This window comes from Mytilus galloprovincialis, chromosome 3 (assembly GCF_965363235.1).
Source record: "Mytilus galloprovincialis chromosome 3, xbMytGall1.hap1.1, whole genome shotgun sequence".
NCBI classification, from domain to species: Eukaryota; Metazoa; Mollusca; class Bivalvia; order Mytilida; family Mytilidae; genus Mytilus; species Mytilus galloprovincialis.
In genome coordinates, this window is record NC_134840.1 from 100,537,023 (window position 1) to 100,556,163 (window position 19,141).

At 31.7% G+C, this 19,141-nt stretch overlaps 2 protein-coding genes across 3 annotated transcripts in view; one reads left to right on the forward strand and one right to left on the reverse strand.

Annotated features, from left to right (window-relative positions):
• Positions 1–352: 352 nt before the first annotated feature.
• Positions 353–7,123, reverse strand: LOC143069533 (kelch repeat and BTB domain-containing protein 12-like). The gene is made up of 2 exons (XM_076244215.1): positions 7,004–7,123; positions 353–2,536 (listed from the first exon to the last, which is right to left on the reverse strand). Exon 2 carries the CDS (start codon positions 2,475–2,477, stop codon positions 543–545), a length of 1,935 nt encoding a protein of 644 aa, XP_076100330.1. The 5' UTR covers positions 2,478–2,536; positions 7,004–7,123; the 3' UTR covers positions 353–542.
• A 16-nt stretch (positions 7,124–7,139) lies between these two features.
• LOC143069532 (dipeptidyl peptidase 3-like) overlaps positions 7,140–19,141 on the forward strand; it is a 56,080-nt gene continuing 44,078 nt past the window's right edge. For both annotated transcript variants that reach the window (XM_076244213.1, XM_076244214.1), the window contains exons 1-5: positions 7,140–7,213; positions 10,724–10,889; positions 11,540–11,656; positions 18,110–18,199; positions 18,708–18,845. In XM_076244213.1, the coding sequence (XP_076100328.1) occupies positions 10,731–10,889; positions 11,540–11,656; positions 18,110–18,199; positions 18,708–18,845 (504 nt within the window). In that variant the 5' untranslated portion in view covers positions 7,140–7,213; positions 10,724–10,730. The remainder of the gene's footprint in view (positions 7,214–10,723; positions 10,890–11,539; positions 11,657–18,109; positions 18,200–18,707; positions 18,846–19,141) is intronic.

A 19,141-nucleotide genomic window follows, 5' to 3' on the forward strand; every position in this document is an offset into this window, starting at 1 on the left:
AAATACATGAAATAAAATTTAAAAAATAAAACAGATACATGTATCTATAGGGTGGTGTTACAATTTTTTTGTACTTCAAAATATGAGATTATGTCAAATCTTCTATTAAGATTACACTTTAGGCCAAAAAAAAAAGTATGTGTGGTTCCAGTTACATCTGAAAAAAAGTTAGGGTAGGTAGGTAGGGATTTTTTTTTACATTGAGTCAATGGGAGCAACATTCTGACTTTAACAGTGCTTAATGAAAAATGAAAAAGTAGGGAAGGTAGGGTCACTGGAATCACACATATATTTTTATTTGGCCTTAAACTTAATTTGTCTTAAACAAGTAAAAATAGCCAAGAGCGGCATAACATTACATTACTGTTAAAAATGTAAGAAATGTATACATTTTTATACCTGTTCAAATGTAAAAAAATATGCAAGAAATGCATAGATTTTATATCATTGGTTATTCAGAAACAGCATGAATAAAAACTTCATAAGAACAGATTGTTGTACATAATGAAAAATGAATATTTCTTCCTAATGTATATTTGAGGCTATGTATCAACATCAGGTCGGAAGACTTGTGAAAGTTTCCGTGTGTGGAGTCTTGCTGATATACAATGGAAGTTCTGACAAGTACTCAGCAATTGTTCTATAACTGTCCAACGATTTGTGGCAAAGTCAAGTTTACATACAATGTTATAGCGACATATTCTGGTTAATCGCCTATATTCTACAGTCCCACAACAATAAAGAGCACCGTTTACCATGCTCAGTCCTACATTGTACATCTCGTCTGGTAAATCTGGACCCTGACGCCACTGATTGTCCGATATATTAAATATTTCAACTGATTTCAGAGCTTCTCTACTTATTGTTTGTGAGGCATGTGAGTAAATCTGGCCTCCTGCTACATAAATCTCACCATGCACTAAACATGCACCAAATTTAAATCGTGGAGTTGGCATTCCTGCTCTTGAAATCCAGTTTCCTTTCGTTGGGTGGTACATTACGACTAGATTATGAGCACCAACACCAGTTCTGCCACCTAACAGAAATATATACTCATCATATACAACTGAACATAAGTCTACAAGTGTTGTAGGTAACATACCCTGATAACTCCATCGATTCTTCTCAATGTCATAAACCTCAATAATTTCTGTTGGATGTTGGTTCTCTGTAACTCCACCAAAACAGTAGATTTTCTTGCCTAAGCTTGCCAAAGTAAAGTTTGACTTCGGGAACAGCATTGGTGCCATGGATAGCCATTTGTTGTGATCATTGTCATAGCAATAGAAGTCTTTTCTAACAATTCTCTCCTCTAAATCATCAAAAGAATCGTCAGAATCGAAATGTTCTGAGGGAAAGTCATGATAAATGTAGTTACCTCCCCCTGAGTATAACATTCCTTGTTCCGTAACAACACACGATAAATCTTCTACTTCATAATCTCCTAGGCGTTTGGCAGTTGGATAATCTTCCATATAAAATGTTTCTCTAGTTAATGGATTGTAACAATTGATAGAAGTGTTCCTGCGACCATGATCAGTCCCTCCTACAAAAAGAAGGCAGTGTTCAGGTTTAATCATTCCAGACCTCAAGGCCAAACTGAAGTTGTGTTTCCCACAATAAAGTTCAGGATTACTTTCTAATTTAATCAAACTTTCTAGAAGATTAATACAAGTATCAGAATCCTGAATATATTTATTGTTCATGACATTGTCTTTCAAATACTTAACAGACAGGAGTCCAAGTCTAATATGGGGCAGCAAACCACCAATAAAAGATCGTCTATCTTCTTCTTTCTCGGAAATCCATGTCATAACTGCTTCAAACACAATTTCTTCACGTTCAACGTTTAATTCATCACTTGATATCAAATCTTCTACTTTATCTAATGACAGACATAAAAATTCTTCTCCTCGACAAACTTCTGTGAAATTCTTCTCAATATGTTCTCTAGCCTTTAATCGTAGACTATCGCAATTATGAATATGTGCAAAATTGAATATACCAATACAGTTAGAATTATCAACTTGTGTTTCTAAGAATTTGGCGCAAGCTTTTTGCACTGGTAAAATTTGAAACAGGGAAGCAGCTCCTAATAGATTTTGTACATTATCCTGGTGAATATTTATGGAACCAGTATAAGAATAGTCAACAATAAAACTAACAGATTCAAAATCAATTTCATGTAACTCAATATGTGATTGTTTACTTTCATTTAAATCTAATGTAAACATGGCCTTGAAATATGGACTAGCAGCAGCCAAAACGACCTTGTGACAAGACAATGATTGACCTTGAACACAAAGAGTGATATCCTTCAGCAAATCATCTTCATACAGTAAGTTCATTTCCTTCAGAAAATTCCCAGCATGCATTTCATTTTGGAACATAACAGATCCAACATTTTCATATTGTAGCTGGCATTCAATGTCATCCCTTTCCGAGGTGGACGATTGACCACTGATACTGGTATCCATGATGTACAACTAACTCATGCCTTTTGTTCTTATTTTCTATAGATATTCATCTCCTTATTCTGAAATATAAAAGAAACTGTTTAATTTACAACCTTTTAAAATCTTTCATTGAAATTAAAGTTTATGTCTCATGTTAAAAACTTTTCTGATTTCAGCTGGGCCGAAAAACACCAATAAAAGATTTTTATCTTCTTCTTTCTCTAGACGTTAAAGCCATGTCATAACTGCTACAAAAACAATCTTTTCAAACTAAAGTTAAAACTTTACATTTTGAAAGGAATTTCATCCTTGCCAAAGTATAATTTAAGGAAATTTATTCAGAAAAATTAGTATGATCTATAGGTCCAATGCTAATCCTTTGATGAGGACCAATTGGAGGAACCTGTACCAACCAAAAATGATTTAAAGCTATTTGAATTATATTCAAGGGTGTTCCATATCATGCAATCTATTTACAAGTTTTAATTGGTTGATATAAAGATATCATATCTTCAATCAGTTTTAATATATATGCTTTTGATGCTTCAATATATGAACCTATTTTTGTGTCATTATTAAACAGCCTGAGGCAGACATTATTGTGTCATAACCCACAAACATTATACATTTATTAACTGGCCATGTCAGGACAATAGCAAATGTGTTGTCCTTGGGACATTAACTATTTAACGTAATCATCACAGCTACCACTATCATCACTGACATTCACACTAATAAGCTTTTCTAAGGTTTTTTTAAAAGTCCTATCAAATTTATCAAGAGCATTATCATGTACCTATTTTCTTTTATTACTCTTTAAAAAAATACTTTTAGCCAATTGTTTAGTATATTTGTATTATCATATGCAGATCCAGGGCAGTGGCGGATCCAGGGGGGGTTCTGGGGGTTGGAACCCCCCCTTTTTTTTGGCCGATCAATGCATTTGAATGGGAGCATATAGTTGGAACCCCCCCTTTACTCTGGGTTGGGAACCCCCCTTTTTAAAATGGCTGGATCCGCCACTGCAGGGAGATTTTCGAGGGGACAATTTAAAAAAAATAATAATAGTTATGTAATAGTTTCATGGTGTTCCGGAAGTTTAAATATCTCTTGTCAAGACACATCGAGATACAAATGTAGATTATATATTGACATCATGAATACTATAATATATGGTATTAATGTATGTCATATACTGCTTGCTTGTTTGTTTTAATTGTTTATTTGTAGGCAAATAAACAAACAAATATTTTATTCGCCAATAATAGCGCACAAAATGAGCAAGTATTTTCAAACATAATATAAAAGAAAATGATAAATAGGTTAAACAAAGTACATAATATGATAAATTTTTATCTAATTGATTTACATTAAAATTTAAGGTTTAACTGAAATAAGAAAGCTGTAATAATAAAAATATTTAATGAACTACATGCAAATATGACATGTAACTATATGAGCTGGGCTTCACATAAGATTACTGATTTGAATTACCCTCTTTCAATATAGTATATTAATTATCATTACTACTTGAAGAAAGAAATCCCATCACAACAAAATAATATAGGATTAAACGCCTTTTTAAAGGAATTTATTGTTGTATAAACTCGACCAATTCACTCACAAACAAATAAATGTTTATTATACATGTATGTTATATGTTTGAGAATGACTTGGTCCAGTTTATACACCAATAAATTCCTTTAAAAACATTGAAAAAGGCGTTTAATCCTTATAATTCTTTAAAATTGGAGAAAAGGAATATATATGTTTCCACACTTGTAACCTCTATCACACGAAAATTGCATATATATGTGTCATTGAATAGGCCTGGCACCTGAATATATTTGTTGGTTAACGCAAAAATATGTACGCAATAAAATTTGTTATCTGATAAACAAATAACTACAATCAAAGTGATGGAAATCACTCATGGAAAGATTAGAAGAGTAGTTTGAATTATTTCATATTAAGGTATGGTGGGGAAAAATGAACATTTATAAAGCACTATTGCTGAAAATTGCATTTACAGCAGGTCTTTAGAAGGAAACTTGCTTTTCCAGTATGAGGATAAAATGAGCTAAAATTAAATAATATGGGTTTCTTAATTTGCACAATTTTATTTAAACTGCAGTTTATATCTTATCGAAATTATGTTGCAGGTTCTGAACATGTTTCAAAAAAAACAAAAAAATGCAAAAATTCTTCTAGTAAATGTTACCAACTATCCTTGTAAGACCTAAATCTGGACCAACAGCTAAAACCTTAAAGTGTCAACAAAAAAAATTGAAAAATGTTGTTTTGGGGCATTTTTTAAGTTGAAACAGAGGTTATATGGCATTGAAGATTAAAAGTTTTAGAGTGCCTTTTTATCAATTTTTAAAGTATTTTTCAACACAGGGCATTGAAAATACACTTTTTCAACGTAAACCAATTAAAAAACTTATCTTATTGAAATGTGGATTCTTTCTTGATTGCAAAAATATATATTCACTTCTTATAAAAATTCAAATGACTAAAATAGACATAATGATTGATGGGAAATAAACTAATAAACAATGGTTTGTAATAATTAAAAGTTTTAAAATTTTTAAACTGTTTCAAGCCAATTCCTGATAAAAAAAAAGTGTACTTATTTAATTGTTGATTAATTACAGATGATTATTGGCCTTACTTGAATACCTTTTATTAATTCGCGTCATATTAATATTCATATTTCATTTTTTTTTAGATCTTGTTAATCCATTAATCATTTATCTTTCAGATATAATTTACAGAATCACTTTATGTAATGTAGATCAAAAGGAATTGGCAATAAATAAATCTATCATCCTTATAAATATTAAACATCTAATATACACATTTGCGTATTCAATTATGAGGTCAAATACTTGTGTATTAAGAATTATATGTATAGAGTGGTCTGTATAATTATGTAAGACTGAGGTTGATAGGTAATGTGGTCAATTTGATTGGCAGTTTAGGAGGTGGGGCATTTAATTAAAGGTCCACCTTGTCTCTGATTGTTTAGTGATAATGACAGTTGTCAATCATACTAGTTGAAAATCCGACCGTGCAAGGGCTGTATAGCCAGTCAAGGTCGTTAAAAACTTCCATTTGTTGTTGTTGTGTACTAGTTGAATCAATACCCAGTTACCTAATCAAAATGTTTTTTAAAAAGCCTGCACATCAACACACCTTAATGACATACATTCTTGAATGAACTGCTCCAATAATATACCCAGTTTTTTTCAGTTTATATATGTATTATGTGCACAAACATGAGAACCATAGGGAACTATATTTCAGTGTGAATACATTTAGTAACAGTAGCTAACCTGTCCTGTTGTTAGGGAGGCCAGTGCCTAAGTAAAGATTTAGAACAAGTTCTAATCTTTCCAAAAACTTTTATTGTCATTCAAAGGAATGTTTTTGTGTTTATTATCTAATTTAACAATTAACGTGCAGTGAAAATAAATTTTGTTAACATTGGTGTTATTAATGTCGCCATCTTGTTTACATTCGTTACGAAAAGAAGTTCAGTCAACGTTGTCTATCAAAAAATAAACAACGTCAAGATCAACTACCGGTAGTCCTCTCGACCAATCATATCTATGTATTCCCATATATCATGTATATATATGCAAATCATATAAGAATTATACCTCTATATACTGTAAATTCAGAAGTTATTGCAGTATTTTAATTATTGCGAAAAATGCCACAGGGTAATAATTAAAATATTTTATGTGAATTAAACAGGATTTTTCTCACTATAGCAATTTTTAAATTAAAATCACATTTTAGTCTCAAAAGAAAATCGCAATAATAAACTGCAGTAATAATAATAAAAATCCCAAAATCGCAATTATAAACTGCAATAGTTTCTGAATTTACAGTAATATATCCAACAAACTAGCAAAACATTTAAAAATTTTTTGCAACATTCAATAACTAGTTATATTTTAAATTGAAGTAAGTAAGTAAGTACATTTGAAGTAAGTAATGACTTTATTTAAAGAGGGTGACTCTATTAGCTTTGGCTAATGTACCTTGAGGCCCTCAAGCTTGCTTGTAATCACATTAAAACCCCATCACAACATGCAAAGAATATTCATCTCTTTTACTCAGTAGCCATTACAGAGGGGGATAAGACCTTTATCGGGACTCCAGGATCAGGTGTTTTTAAGCTCGGGATTTCAGGATTGACCCTTTTGGGGTTCAAATTTCTGGACCTAAGGATTTGTGTTTTTAAGGCCGGGATTTCGTGTTTATAAGCCCGGATTTCGGGATCATGACCCCTCCTATCCCCCCTCATTACAGAAACACCTCTATTCTCTATCTGTCCACTCATAAATTTAATTTTGATACTTGAGTCGACTGCATCATGCACACTACTTTTTTGGGAATAAAGTGTTATTGCAAATTTTTACTGCATGAACACATATCTGTTTAAACAAAATGTCTAAATCATTAAATGATAATAAAAGGGGGAGGGGTTCATTCTAAAAATTATGGTCATCAAAACCATAATCTTCGATTTTTACCTTCTGTTTTTGTTAGGTCATGATGTATTTTCTCACTCTTTATAATAAATATTGATGTTAAATGCTTATTACAAGTAAGTTTTTGAGTTGACATTTCATCCTGTTGTCATCCAACAGTTTGTACAGAGTTGTCTCCCTTTTGAATACATTTTTATTTCCGGAACTTTGTTGTAGGTGCACTGAAAGTGAAAGTTGCAAATATCCCTCCTGGTTAGCTTAAATTTCACTGTATTTGTCATAGCTACACAACCAATTAATATGCATAGTTAAAAATATCTAAAGAACTGCAAAGGGTTCGAAATTGAGTGACTTACTTTTTGCCAGTCTGCCAGTCGACCGGCATCACGTTTTCCCACAGTAAATACCGTTGTTTTCAGTACATTCAAAGAAAAAACAACTTACTTAAAGTCAAATTAGATATGAATACAAATAAATATACCCCGCTTATACCACCGCTTTGAAAAATGGGGGTATACTGTTTTACCTCTTGTCTGTCCATCCATACACCCATCAGTCCGTCTGTCCCATGAATATTTTTCGTTGCTTTTTTCTCAGGATCTACAATACAAGGATTTCTGAAAATTTGGTTTCAGGGTTTGTTTATGTCAGATTTACCGTGTGATGCGTTTTCAGATTCATCACTCACCAAATTCCTGTTTACCGAACACTTGCATCATTTTACACATGATAGCAAAGTTGAAAATATCGTCACATTCTCATGAACTACAATACAAGCATTTCTGAAATTTGTTTTCAGAGTTTATACAAGTCAGCTATACAGTGTGATGCATTTTCAGATTCATCACTCAACAACTTCCTGTTTAAAGAACACTTTTACACTATTTAAATTATTCCCTTACAGCAGGGGTATCATCAGTGAGTAGTAGCAATGAGCGCTGCAAAGGAGCAGAAATATAAATTCCAATCCAAACACAAATTATACAAAACACAAAATTCAATATGGATTGGTACAATATTGATAAAGTTATTAACATTGATATAGAATAGCATAGGGAAGGGAACATGAGAACAGGTGCATGTAACAATAAAATATTTTTATATTACAAAGTAAAATGCTTCATTCTAAGTATTCAACAATTTTAACTTTTCATTCTTTAAGTTGCATACATGTATTAATGTATATAATTGATCATATTATATATGGTTAATGTCCTCTGAAGATCATTATATATATATATATATGGACCATAATTTGGTATTCGGCCTTTGGTTTCTTTTTGTATCCTTTTTTTATAAATTCTAAAATTTTAACTTTTATTTTGTGGATTGTGTTGGTGTTAGAATAGTATGAATTGAACAATTGAGTTTTTCGAGAAAAAATTAATACATTTTGATTCACCGTTTACGTGACAGGAAACCAAACAGGAAACCAATCTTTATTTTCTTTATTTTGCACAATATAATTCAAAAGGCATACATAAACACCATTACTAGTGTTACTTGCTTCATGTTAATATTTAAAATCTATTTTCAATGTTATATTAAAGTTTTTTTTAAACATGACAGGAAACCATAAGAAACCGAAAGCATTTTTTTAGTTTTATTTTATTGCAAAATCTGCTTAAAATAATCTGAACAGTATACTTTTTCTTAAAATCCATCTTAAATGTAACAGTATTATAAAACTCCTAAATATGTGCTTGTTTTGAAAACAATTAGTACAATTTATTCAGAATTTTCCATATTTTCTTCATTGATACAGGATACCATAATCGTTGTATCTTGATGTTTTGGCCAAAAAAATATATTTATATTTGGTTTTGAAATTCCAGTTATATAAAATTTATTCCAAATCATTGGCAATGTAAAATTCTTTAAATCCAGTAAAGAAAAAAACTTTTAACTTGGAATTAAAATCTTTAAAATAGGCACCATGTGATATTTGTGACCTGTACACCATCTACATGGTTTCCACATTTTAACCTACTTTAGTGGGCTAAAATCAATAAAGTACTTCCTTTCAAGTCATGCCTGGTAAAAGTTTACTTTTCCTTTGACAAGTTTATTGCGTTTCTGAAAAGTGTTTGCAGAACATGAATAAAAAAAAATAATTAAAAATTGTGACAAAGTTACCAACTTTGTACATTCCTAGTGTAACAGTATATTAACATGCATTTTTCATTTAATTATCTTTATTCACCTAAAATATCCAGTAATATTTACTGCTGAAGCAAAATCAATCCAACGAACATCGGCACCATGATAAGAGACGTAATTTCGATTGAATTTTCCAAGGACCCTTTACATCGTTATTGGGAAACGTAGTGTGTTTAAACGTCGGTCAAATTTGAAATCGATTTTGTCAAGTCATTGGGCATTTATTTTCACACAAGATCGTATGTAACATTATGCACATAGGAATAATAATAGACCCCCGGCGCAATCTCTTTGAAAATTGTATTTTCCTTTTTTAAACAAGTCGAAACAAGTCTACAGATTATGTTTGCTAACATCCCGTTGGAAACAAAAACAATGTTTAGAACTAGTATATCGTATGTCCGGCTGTAAGGGCGTGATCACATGTTAGTCACATGTTTCACGTATGACCGGAAATGATTAGAACTTAAGGACAAAAACAATTTTAATAAATAACTGGACTTCTGTTTCGTGTGAAATGTAACACATAACGATAACGTCATTTTCTTACTTAATTATTACGAAGATCAAAACAAGAATGTAAATCATCTCTGATTTACCTGTTTGAACATCTCGCGAGAGTTCATATTTGCATATTGTTTTTAAGAATTCTATTACAACAAAGCAGATTACATCATCTAAAATTTGCGTTACGAAATCAGACACAAAAATCACGCCACTGTTCTTACATCTGCTACATAAACACTTATAGTTCTCGGCATTTTCTTCTCACTATTCTTATTGGTCGATGTTCTTTGTTATTTGAAAGCAAAAGTTACGAATTTTCCGGTGACGATTATCTATAAATCAGTCAGCGTTATGCTCTTCGGAAGCAAAAAGTAACGCGAGAAACGACACAAAAATACGGTTGTAGAATCTTTGAAATTCGTATATTTCAATTTTTTTTCTAGGGAAGAGTAGCATACACTTGTATGTTAATAAAAATAATGGCATCTTTAGATGTAGTTACAACTTTTCTTACAGTAATTCAAATTTTATCACTTTTCTATAGTTATAGGAAACGGAGCCCAATAGCAAATTGTGTTCCATATATATAATGATCTTTAGAGGACATTAACCATATAAATTTTTCATCGCATTTTAGCTGGGGTAAAATGTAGATTTGGGCTAATATCTCTGAAAACAAAGCATTAAGAGTAAATCTCACACGGGTAAAATTGTTTATCAGGTTAAGATCTTTCTGTCCTGAAATTTTCAGACGAATTGGACTAACCGTTGTTGGGTTGCTGCCCCTGAATTGGTACTTTTAAGGAAATTTTGCAGTTTTTGGTTATTATCTTGAATATTATTATAGATACTAAGAGATAAACTGTAAACAACAGTAATGTTCAGCAAAGTAAGATTTACAAATAAATCAACATGGCCAAAATGGTTAAGGAGTCATTGTCCTTGTGTCCATGTAGTGTCTTTCTACAGACTATAACCTTGTGGATTATACTTTAAAAAATATCAGCTAAGCTTGTTTTACCACATTAAATTCTTTGTTCAGTGTAAAAATATTCGAACTATTTTTGATAAAAGATGTTTTTGTTATATTTTCAGCAGTAGAATGAGTACAGACATATCTCAGTATATTATCCCCAATGACACAGGGGTCTGTCTGTTGGACTGTATCACAGCCTTTGAGGGTCTGACACCAAAAGAAAGACTGTATGCTCATTACATAGCACAGGCATCATGGTATGGTGGACTTATAGTTCTGGTCCAGGTAAAGTAATAGATCTGTGAACATGGGTCTGTCTAGAAAGGACTGCGTTCATTGTAAAATTTACCTCCATTGTTAGGTGGACTGATTAAAATGTCCTGTTCCAGGTATTATAATCTGTCAACATAGTTCTGCCAAAGAGGGGACTTTCTCCATTGTAAAACTTTGACACCAAGTGAACCAATAACACATGCACAAGTCCAAAACAATAAAGAATTGTGCCTTAGGTATTGTTATGTGATGACTGAATAAAAGTGAGGAATGTTATTTGTCAGTTTTGTTACTCGAGAAATGCTGACTTCTTGATTAGATATAAGCATATAACATACAATATATTTTATTTTTAAAATAAGATCCCCCTGTCATCCAGGTTTGTGGGGTGAGGGTGGATGCACATACACAGAATATAATCTTTACAACATACAGAAGAATTTTACACGACATTCACATATTTTAAACCTAAAATATTGATATACAATGATACAGGCTATTATATGTTGAATGAATAAAGTATTTAAGAGATAAATGTCATCTCAGTTGATATTGCAGTTGTGTTTATTTTATTTTTAATGTTTTTGCAGGAAATGTCAATAAATGTATCTGTCTTCAGCCTACCATCTGAGCACTCATTATTTTATCTTTTTATTTAACAGACATCTCCAGAATCTCCTGGCATCTTTATTTTACTGCAGAAGGTATTTAGAACACAGCCAATCAGTGAGGTGAAATCTCTGGCACTAAAACAAGGGATAACAGAAGAGGAATGGCAGGTATAAACCCATTAGAGATGCATTGATTCTTTGATCTATTAGTTTGATTTATTGACTTTTCCATATGATAAATTAAAGAAAAAACATTTTGATTTTTATACGACCGCAAAATTTGAAAAATTTTTCGTCGTATATTGCTATCACGTTGGCGTCTTCGTCTGCGTCGTCGTCGTCGTCGTCCGAATACTTTTAGTTTTCGCACTCTAACTTGAGTAAAAGTGAATAGAAATCTATGAAATTTTAACACAAGGTTTATGACCACAAAAGGAAGGTTGGGATTGATTTTGGGAGTTTTGGTCCCAACATTCTAGGAATTAGGGGCCAAAAAGGGCCCAAATAAGCATTTTCTTGGTTTTTGCACAATAACCAGTCAGGGGTGCTACTTAAACAAGTGATTTCAAAATCACTCCTTTGAGTGATTTTGGCTGTGAAATATTTAAAAAAATTTGCACAGACTTTTCAAAATCACTGAAACAAGTAATTTGAGAAGTTAAAATTTAATCACTTCAATAAGTGTTTATAACAATTTTTGGATAATTTTCACACAAGCTTGATTTTTTTATTGGTAAAAAGACCAGAATTCCATTGAAAAAACAACTATGTACATGCAGAAATTGTCATTTGCTTGATAAGTTTTTACAGTTTATTTGAATATGCAAAAACTAGAATAATTTGTAGATCAGGACATAACTTCAAAATAAATCATTCTAATTCTAAAGGAAACCAATCAGGTCACCTAATATTGTTGACCTTTGTCTGATAGTAAGAGTAGTTAATGAATATTTGATTACAGAACAATTCCCAAGGGTATTTTTAAAAGCTTTAGCGCACTAACTTACTGCCCAAGCGCACTGGTGAAACTGATATATGAAGATAAAGGGATAATTGATTTATGTACGAAAATTACAGAAAAGTGTGTGAAAATATGGAAAATCACTGAAATTAGCATTTGAAGATCAAAGAAAACACCAAAATCACTTAAATAGGTGATAACTGAATAAAAAAAATCACTGAAATAGGTGATACATTGTAATGAAATCACTTGTTTAAGTAGCACCCCTGACTGATAACTTTAGTTTAAGTTAATAGAAATCTATGAAATTTTGACACAAGGTTTATGACCACAAAAGAAAGGTTGGTATTGATTTTGGGAGTTTTGGTTCCAACAGTTTAGGAATTAGGGGCCAAAAAGGGACCCAAATAAGCATTTTTCTTGGTTTTCGCACCATAACTTTAGTATAAGTAAATAGAAATCTATGAAATTTAAACACAAGGTTTATGACCATAAAAGGAAGGTTGGTATTGATTTTGGGAGTTTTGGTCCCAACAGTTTAGGAATAAAGGGCCCACAGGGTCCAAAATTAAACTTTGTTTGATTTCATCAAAAATTGAATAATTGGGGTTCTTTGATATGCCGAATCTAACTGTGTATGTAGATTCTTAATTTTTGGTCCCGTTTTCAAATTGGTCTACATTAAGGTCCAAAGGGTCCAAAATTAAACTTAGTTTGATTTTAACAAAAATTGAATCCTTGGGGTTCTTTGATATGCTGAATCTAAAAATGTACTTAGATTTTTTATTATTGGCCCAGTTTTCAAGTGGTCCAAATCGGGGTCCAAAATTAAACTTTGTTTGATTTCATCAAAAAATTGAATAATTGGGGTTCTTTGATATGCCAAATCTAACTGTGTATGTAGATTCTTAATTTTTGGTCCCTTTTTAAAATTGGTCTACATTAAAGTTCAAAGGGTCCAAAATTAAACTAAGTATGATATTAACAAAAATTGAATTCTTGGGCCTCTTTGATATGCTGAATCTAAACATGTACTAAGATTTTTGATTATGGGCCCAGTTTTCAAGTTGGTCCAAATCAGGATAGAAATTATTATATTAAGTATTGTGCAATAGCAAGAAATTTTCAATTGCACAGTATTCAGCAATAGCAAGAAATCTTCAATTGCACAGTATTGTGCAATAGCAAGAAATCTTCAATTGCACAGTATTGTGCAATAGCAAATATTTTCAATTGCACAGTATTGCACAATAGCAAGAAATATCTAATTGCACAATATTGTGCAGTAGCAAGAAATTCCAATTGGATTTCAATTGGAGTTATCTTTCTTTGTCCAGAATAGTAGTTGAATCAACTTAAATCATTGTTTTATACAATATACAATGTATATTCACTTTTACTACCAACTGATAGATTAAAACAATCTTTACCATTCAGTGATAGCAAGCACTTTTTTATGATGTATTTAAATGAGTAGTTATTGTTGCAAACTTCATTAGAAATTTGAATTGAGATCAGTTTTGAAATAAGGGAAAGGGGGATGTGAAAAAAAAATTGGAGGGTCAATTTTTTTCATTTCAGATTTCATAAATAAAAAGAAAATTTTCTTCAAACATTTTTTTGAGAGGATTAATATTCAACAGCATAGTGAATTGCTCAAAGGCAAAAAAATTTTTTTAAGTTCATTAGACCACATTCATTCTGTGTCAGAAACCTATGCTGTGTCAACTATTTAATCACAGTCCAAATTTAGAGCTGAATCCAGCTTGAATGTTGTGTCCATACTTGCCCCAATCGTTCAGGGTTCAACCTCTGCGGTCGTATAAAGCTGCGCCCTGCGGAGCATCTGGTTTATGTGTGTATTAGATCTCTTTGTCAGCTATAACTCTTTCTCAATATTTATGTACATATGTATTTATATTGTTCATTTTATGCTCTTTGTGAGTTTTCTTGAATAAAATAATTTGAATTTGAATTTAAGAAATAGTTCAAATTATATTTTTGATAAAATAACTAAATCATAACTTTTTAATTATGATATTTTAATTCTATTTGAATTATTTGATTGTAATATTTAAACCTATGATGTAACCAAGACTAGTTTTATCAATTAATTCTGTGTGTTGTTGATTATCAGACGGCTGTGGTAACAGATTGTCATCCTAATGTATTTGTCATCTTATTGAACAATGTGATGATCTAATCAAATATTTACAATGTCAACTAATACATGAATGAGTTGGTTTAAAGTAAAGAAGTTGTAGAAGTTGAGGTACTGTTTTATATTTTCTGATCTTTAATGCAACTTGTTCAATTTGACAAAAACATTTAATGTTTGGACCCAACATGCCCAATAAGTTATTCATACTCATGGAAATATCAATGTTTAACTTTCAAGTTATGTTTGATGAATGAGTATAACATAATCAATTTGCAGTTCACAATATGCATTATTAGCATACTGCCACGTGTGCTTAAGGGAGAAAATCTTCATTTCAGTCCAGCTTCATGTTCCAAGAGGAGATAATCTTCATTCTACCCCAGCATCATGTTCCAAGGGGGATCTTCCTCATTCCAACCTAGCATCATGTTCCAAGGGGAGATAATCGTGGTTCCAACCTAGCTTCATATTCCAAGGGGGGATAATCACCATTCCAACCTAGCTTCATATTCCAAAGGGAGATAATCATCATTCCAACCTAGCTTCATATTCCGAGGGGGATAATCACCATTCCAACCCAGCATCATATTCCATGGGGAGATAATCCTCATTCCACCCAAGCATCATGGTTCAAGGGGAGATAATCCTTATTCCAACCAAGCTTCATATTCCTAGGGGAGATATACATCATTCCATCCCAGCTTCATATTCCAAGGGGAGATATACACCTTTCCAACCTAGCTTCATATTCCAAGGGGAGATAATCACCGTTCAACTTAGCTTCATACAAAAGTTATATCAATTCACAACAAATCTGCTGGTGTTATTATTGATTATAGATCTACATTAATTAACAACTAATCACTGTCAAGTTAGTGTGTCATTAGGGTCATTCTAACATTAGAAGTTGTCTCCCTTGTTCCACCCAGTATTTTGTCATGTATGTTGAGATAGAGGCACATTGATTCACAATAATCATTGGTCAGCCTGGTCAGAAGTTCAATAAGGACAGTATTTCAATATATCACCTGATCAATCTGATAACTGGTCATTTCCTGAGACAACTTGATTCTTGTCTTTGGACATTTGACAACTAAATAAATAATGTTTTGATGCATGCCTTGTCCAATTTCTGTTAATGAAAGTAAATGTTTGAGTAGAAACAGAAAAATATATCGCCACCTTTCAGTTGCCTTCTGACAAAGTTATTTACAAACAACTATTTCTCTTGAGCACAAGTGTGTGACTTTAGAGATTTAATTTCAAGTAAATACAACTCAACTTTTACTCAAAAACACTGAATATTGCCTCCAGATGCTGGTTTTATACGACCGCAAAAATTGAAAATGTTTTGGTCGTATATTGGTATCACGTTGGCGTTGTCGTCGTCCAAAGACATTTGGTTTCGCACTCTAACTTTAGTATAAGTTAATAGAAATCTATGAAATTTTAACACAAGGTTTATGACCACAAAAGGAAGGTTTGGATTGATTTTGGGAGTTTTGGTCCAATTGAATTAGGGGCCAAAAGGGTCCAAAATTAAACTTTGTTTAATTTCATAAAAAAATGAATTATTGGGGTTCTTTGATATGCCAAATCAAACCGTGTATTCAGATTCTTAATTTTTGATCCTGTTTTCAATTTGGTCTACATTAAGGTCCAAAGGGTCCCAAATTAAACTTAGCTTGATTTTAACAAAAATTGAATTCTTGGGGTTCTTTATGGGCCCAGTTTTCAAGTTGGTCCAAATCGGGGTCCAAAATTATTATATTAAGTATTGTGCAATAGCAAGAAATTTTCAACTGCACAGTATTCAGCAATAGCAAGAAATCTTCAATTGCACAGTATTGTGCAATAGCAAGAAATTTTCAATTGCACGGTTTTGCGCAATAGCAAGAAATCTCCAATTGAACCGTATTGTGCAAAAGCAAGAAATCCATGTGCAATAACAAAAAATATCTAATTGCACAATATTGCACAATAGCAAGAAATTTTCAATAGCACAGTTTTGCGCAATAGCAAGAAATATTAAATTGCACAGTATTGTCCCGTTTTCAAATTGTTCTACATTAAGGTCCGAAGGGTCAAAAATTAAACTTTGTATGATTTCAACAAAAATTGAATATATGGGGTTCTTCAATATGCTGAATCTAACCATGTATATTTGGGCCTGGTTATCAAATTTGTCCACATTAAGTTCTACAGGGTCTAAAATTGAACATTATTTGATTTCATCAAAAATTAAATTCTTGGGTTTCTATGATATGCTGAATCTAACCATGTATTTAGATATTGGATATTGGACCATAATAGGTAAATGTCTAATTTGAAATTTTTAAGTTTTTAAGTTTAAGTTCTTAGACCACATTCATTCTGTGTCAGAAACCTATGTTGTGTCAACTATTTAATCACAATCCAAATTTAGAGCTGTATCAAGCTTAAATGTTGTGTCCATACTTGCCCCAACTGTTCAGGGTTCAACCTCTGTGGTCGTATAAAGCTGCGCCCTGCGGAGCATCTGGTTTTTTATACCACCGCAAAAAAAAATTTGGTATCGTATATTGGTATGATGATGTTGTCGTCCGAAGACACATTGGTTTCCAGACAAAAACCTTAGTTTACGTAAATGAATCTCTTTGATATTTAATAACAAGGTTCTGTACCACAAAAGGAAGGTTGTTCAGGGTTCAACCTTTGCGATCATATCCGGCTGCACACAGCGAAGCAATTTATTTCAACCTGGCTCATTCAGTTGTAAAGGTCATTTTCTTCATTGAAGAGAACATATTTTTACATTTGGTGAAGTGAAAATTGTTTTACATTTGTACCAGTATTGAACTGTAGATATTCTCTTGCTTGATAATATCTGTCATTTATGTAATAGAAGAATTTTAGATGTGAAACCCTTTTCAGATTAATAAATGGGGAACTAAAAATTTAAAGAAATCATAAAAAATACCTCCAATAAAATTCATTTACTAGACTTGTTTGGAAATTTATAAATAGAAATCTAATTCATATCGAAACTTGAAGAAGCAGTTATGCTTAAAAAAAAGACCTACAAACAAATGAAATACTTCTGGTGGCAAAAAATATCTAAACAAATTTGGACAAATATTCTGTTCAAAGTGCAAAAATGAAAATGAAAAAGTTGCATTTAATTTGATATCAAATTCTAGATTTCAAGATTTGGTAAGAGTTCCAATGAGACCATACTCTATCCAAATCACAATGTGTAAAAAAAAACCAATTATAGTTCAAAGTACGACCTTCAACTCAGACCCTTGACCCTCACTGAACAGCAAGCTATAAAGGGCCCTGAAATGACTAGTGTATGACAATTCAGACAGGAAAACAAATGATTTATAGATATAAGAACATGTGGTATGAGTGCCAATGAGACAACTCTCCATCCAAGTCACAATTTTTTAAAGTAAAATAATCTATATGTAAAGGATGAGAAACAAGGTACATTTATGAACATGACTTTTCATTTCAGGCCATAATGATATATAGTGCTGCTTTCCATGCCAACTCGGGAAACTACAAATCATTTGGAGATACCAAGTTTATTCCTAATGTGCCTAAAGTAAGTATTGTAAATGCAGTCGTCTTTCTTTGCTTCAAATTTGGTTGACTAGCAAGTTTAACTAACCAGAAATTATCTTACTATCTAGATGATGAATTACAGTTATTTATATAAACTTACTCTGTTTGAATCCAATTTTGATCAGTTAAAATTTAATGTGATTTATACTGAATCTACATTCTGAAAGATAAAAAAGAAACTTTGTAAATTTTGTTCATTATATTGAAAGGTTAAAATTCATTTGTTTATTCGTGGATTTAGTGAAAACATATTTTTCAAAGTAACCACAACGTTCATTGTTAAAGACTAAGATGATCTATCATTGCTTACTCCACATCATTTGGACTCTGGTATATAGCTCAATCATTTAAAATCTTGCCACCTACTTATTTTGACATTATAAGCAGAATTTGTCAAAAAAACAGAATTAACTATATACCAATGATTTGTTTCGTCTTAGTATTAAAACAGCGTTCAATATATATTAATTGAATCTATCTCTTTACAGGACAAATTTGAATCCTTGATATTGTGCTGTAAAGCAGCAGTTGATGACCCAAAAGGTATTAAGGCATTATGGGATAGCGTGTCAGACAGAATGTTTTCATTGGTTACTAGACAGAAAGAATTAGGTTTGGGAGAAAAGGTTAGTATGCTTACCTTTCTGGGATTTATTTATGCTGTGGTGTAATAAATGGTTTTGAAAAGTATTTCAGTGTCAGTTCATAAGATGTCCAATACAAAATTGTCAGATTTAATTCCGAAAATTTTAATGTCAAATTAGACAGGAACATTTAAAGATAGTTATTTAGATTACATAATTTTTCTACAAAAAGTTCCTGCTATGACAGGAATCTTTGATAATTAATTTGAATCAAAAATTGGATAGTTAAATAAGAGAAGGTTTTTTTTCTCTAGTATTGATAAAAAAAGACTTGCTTA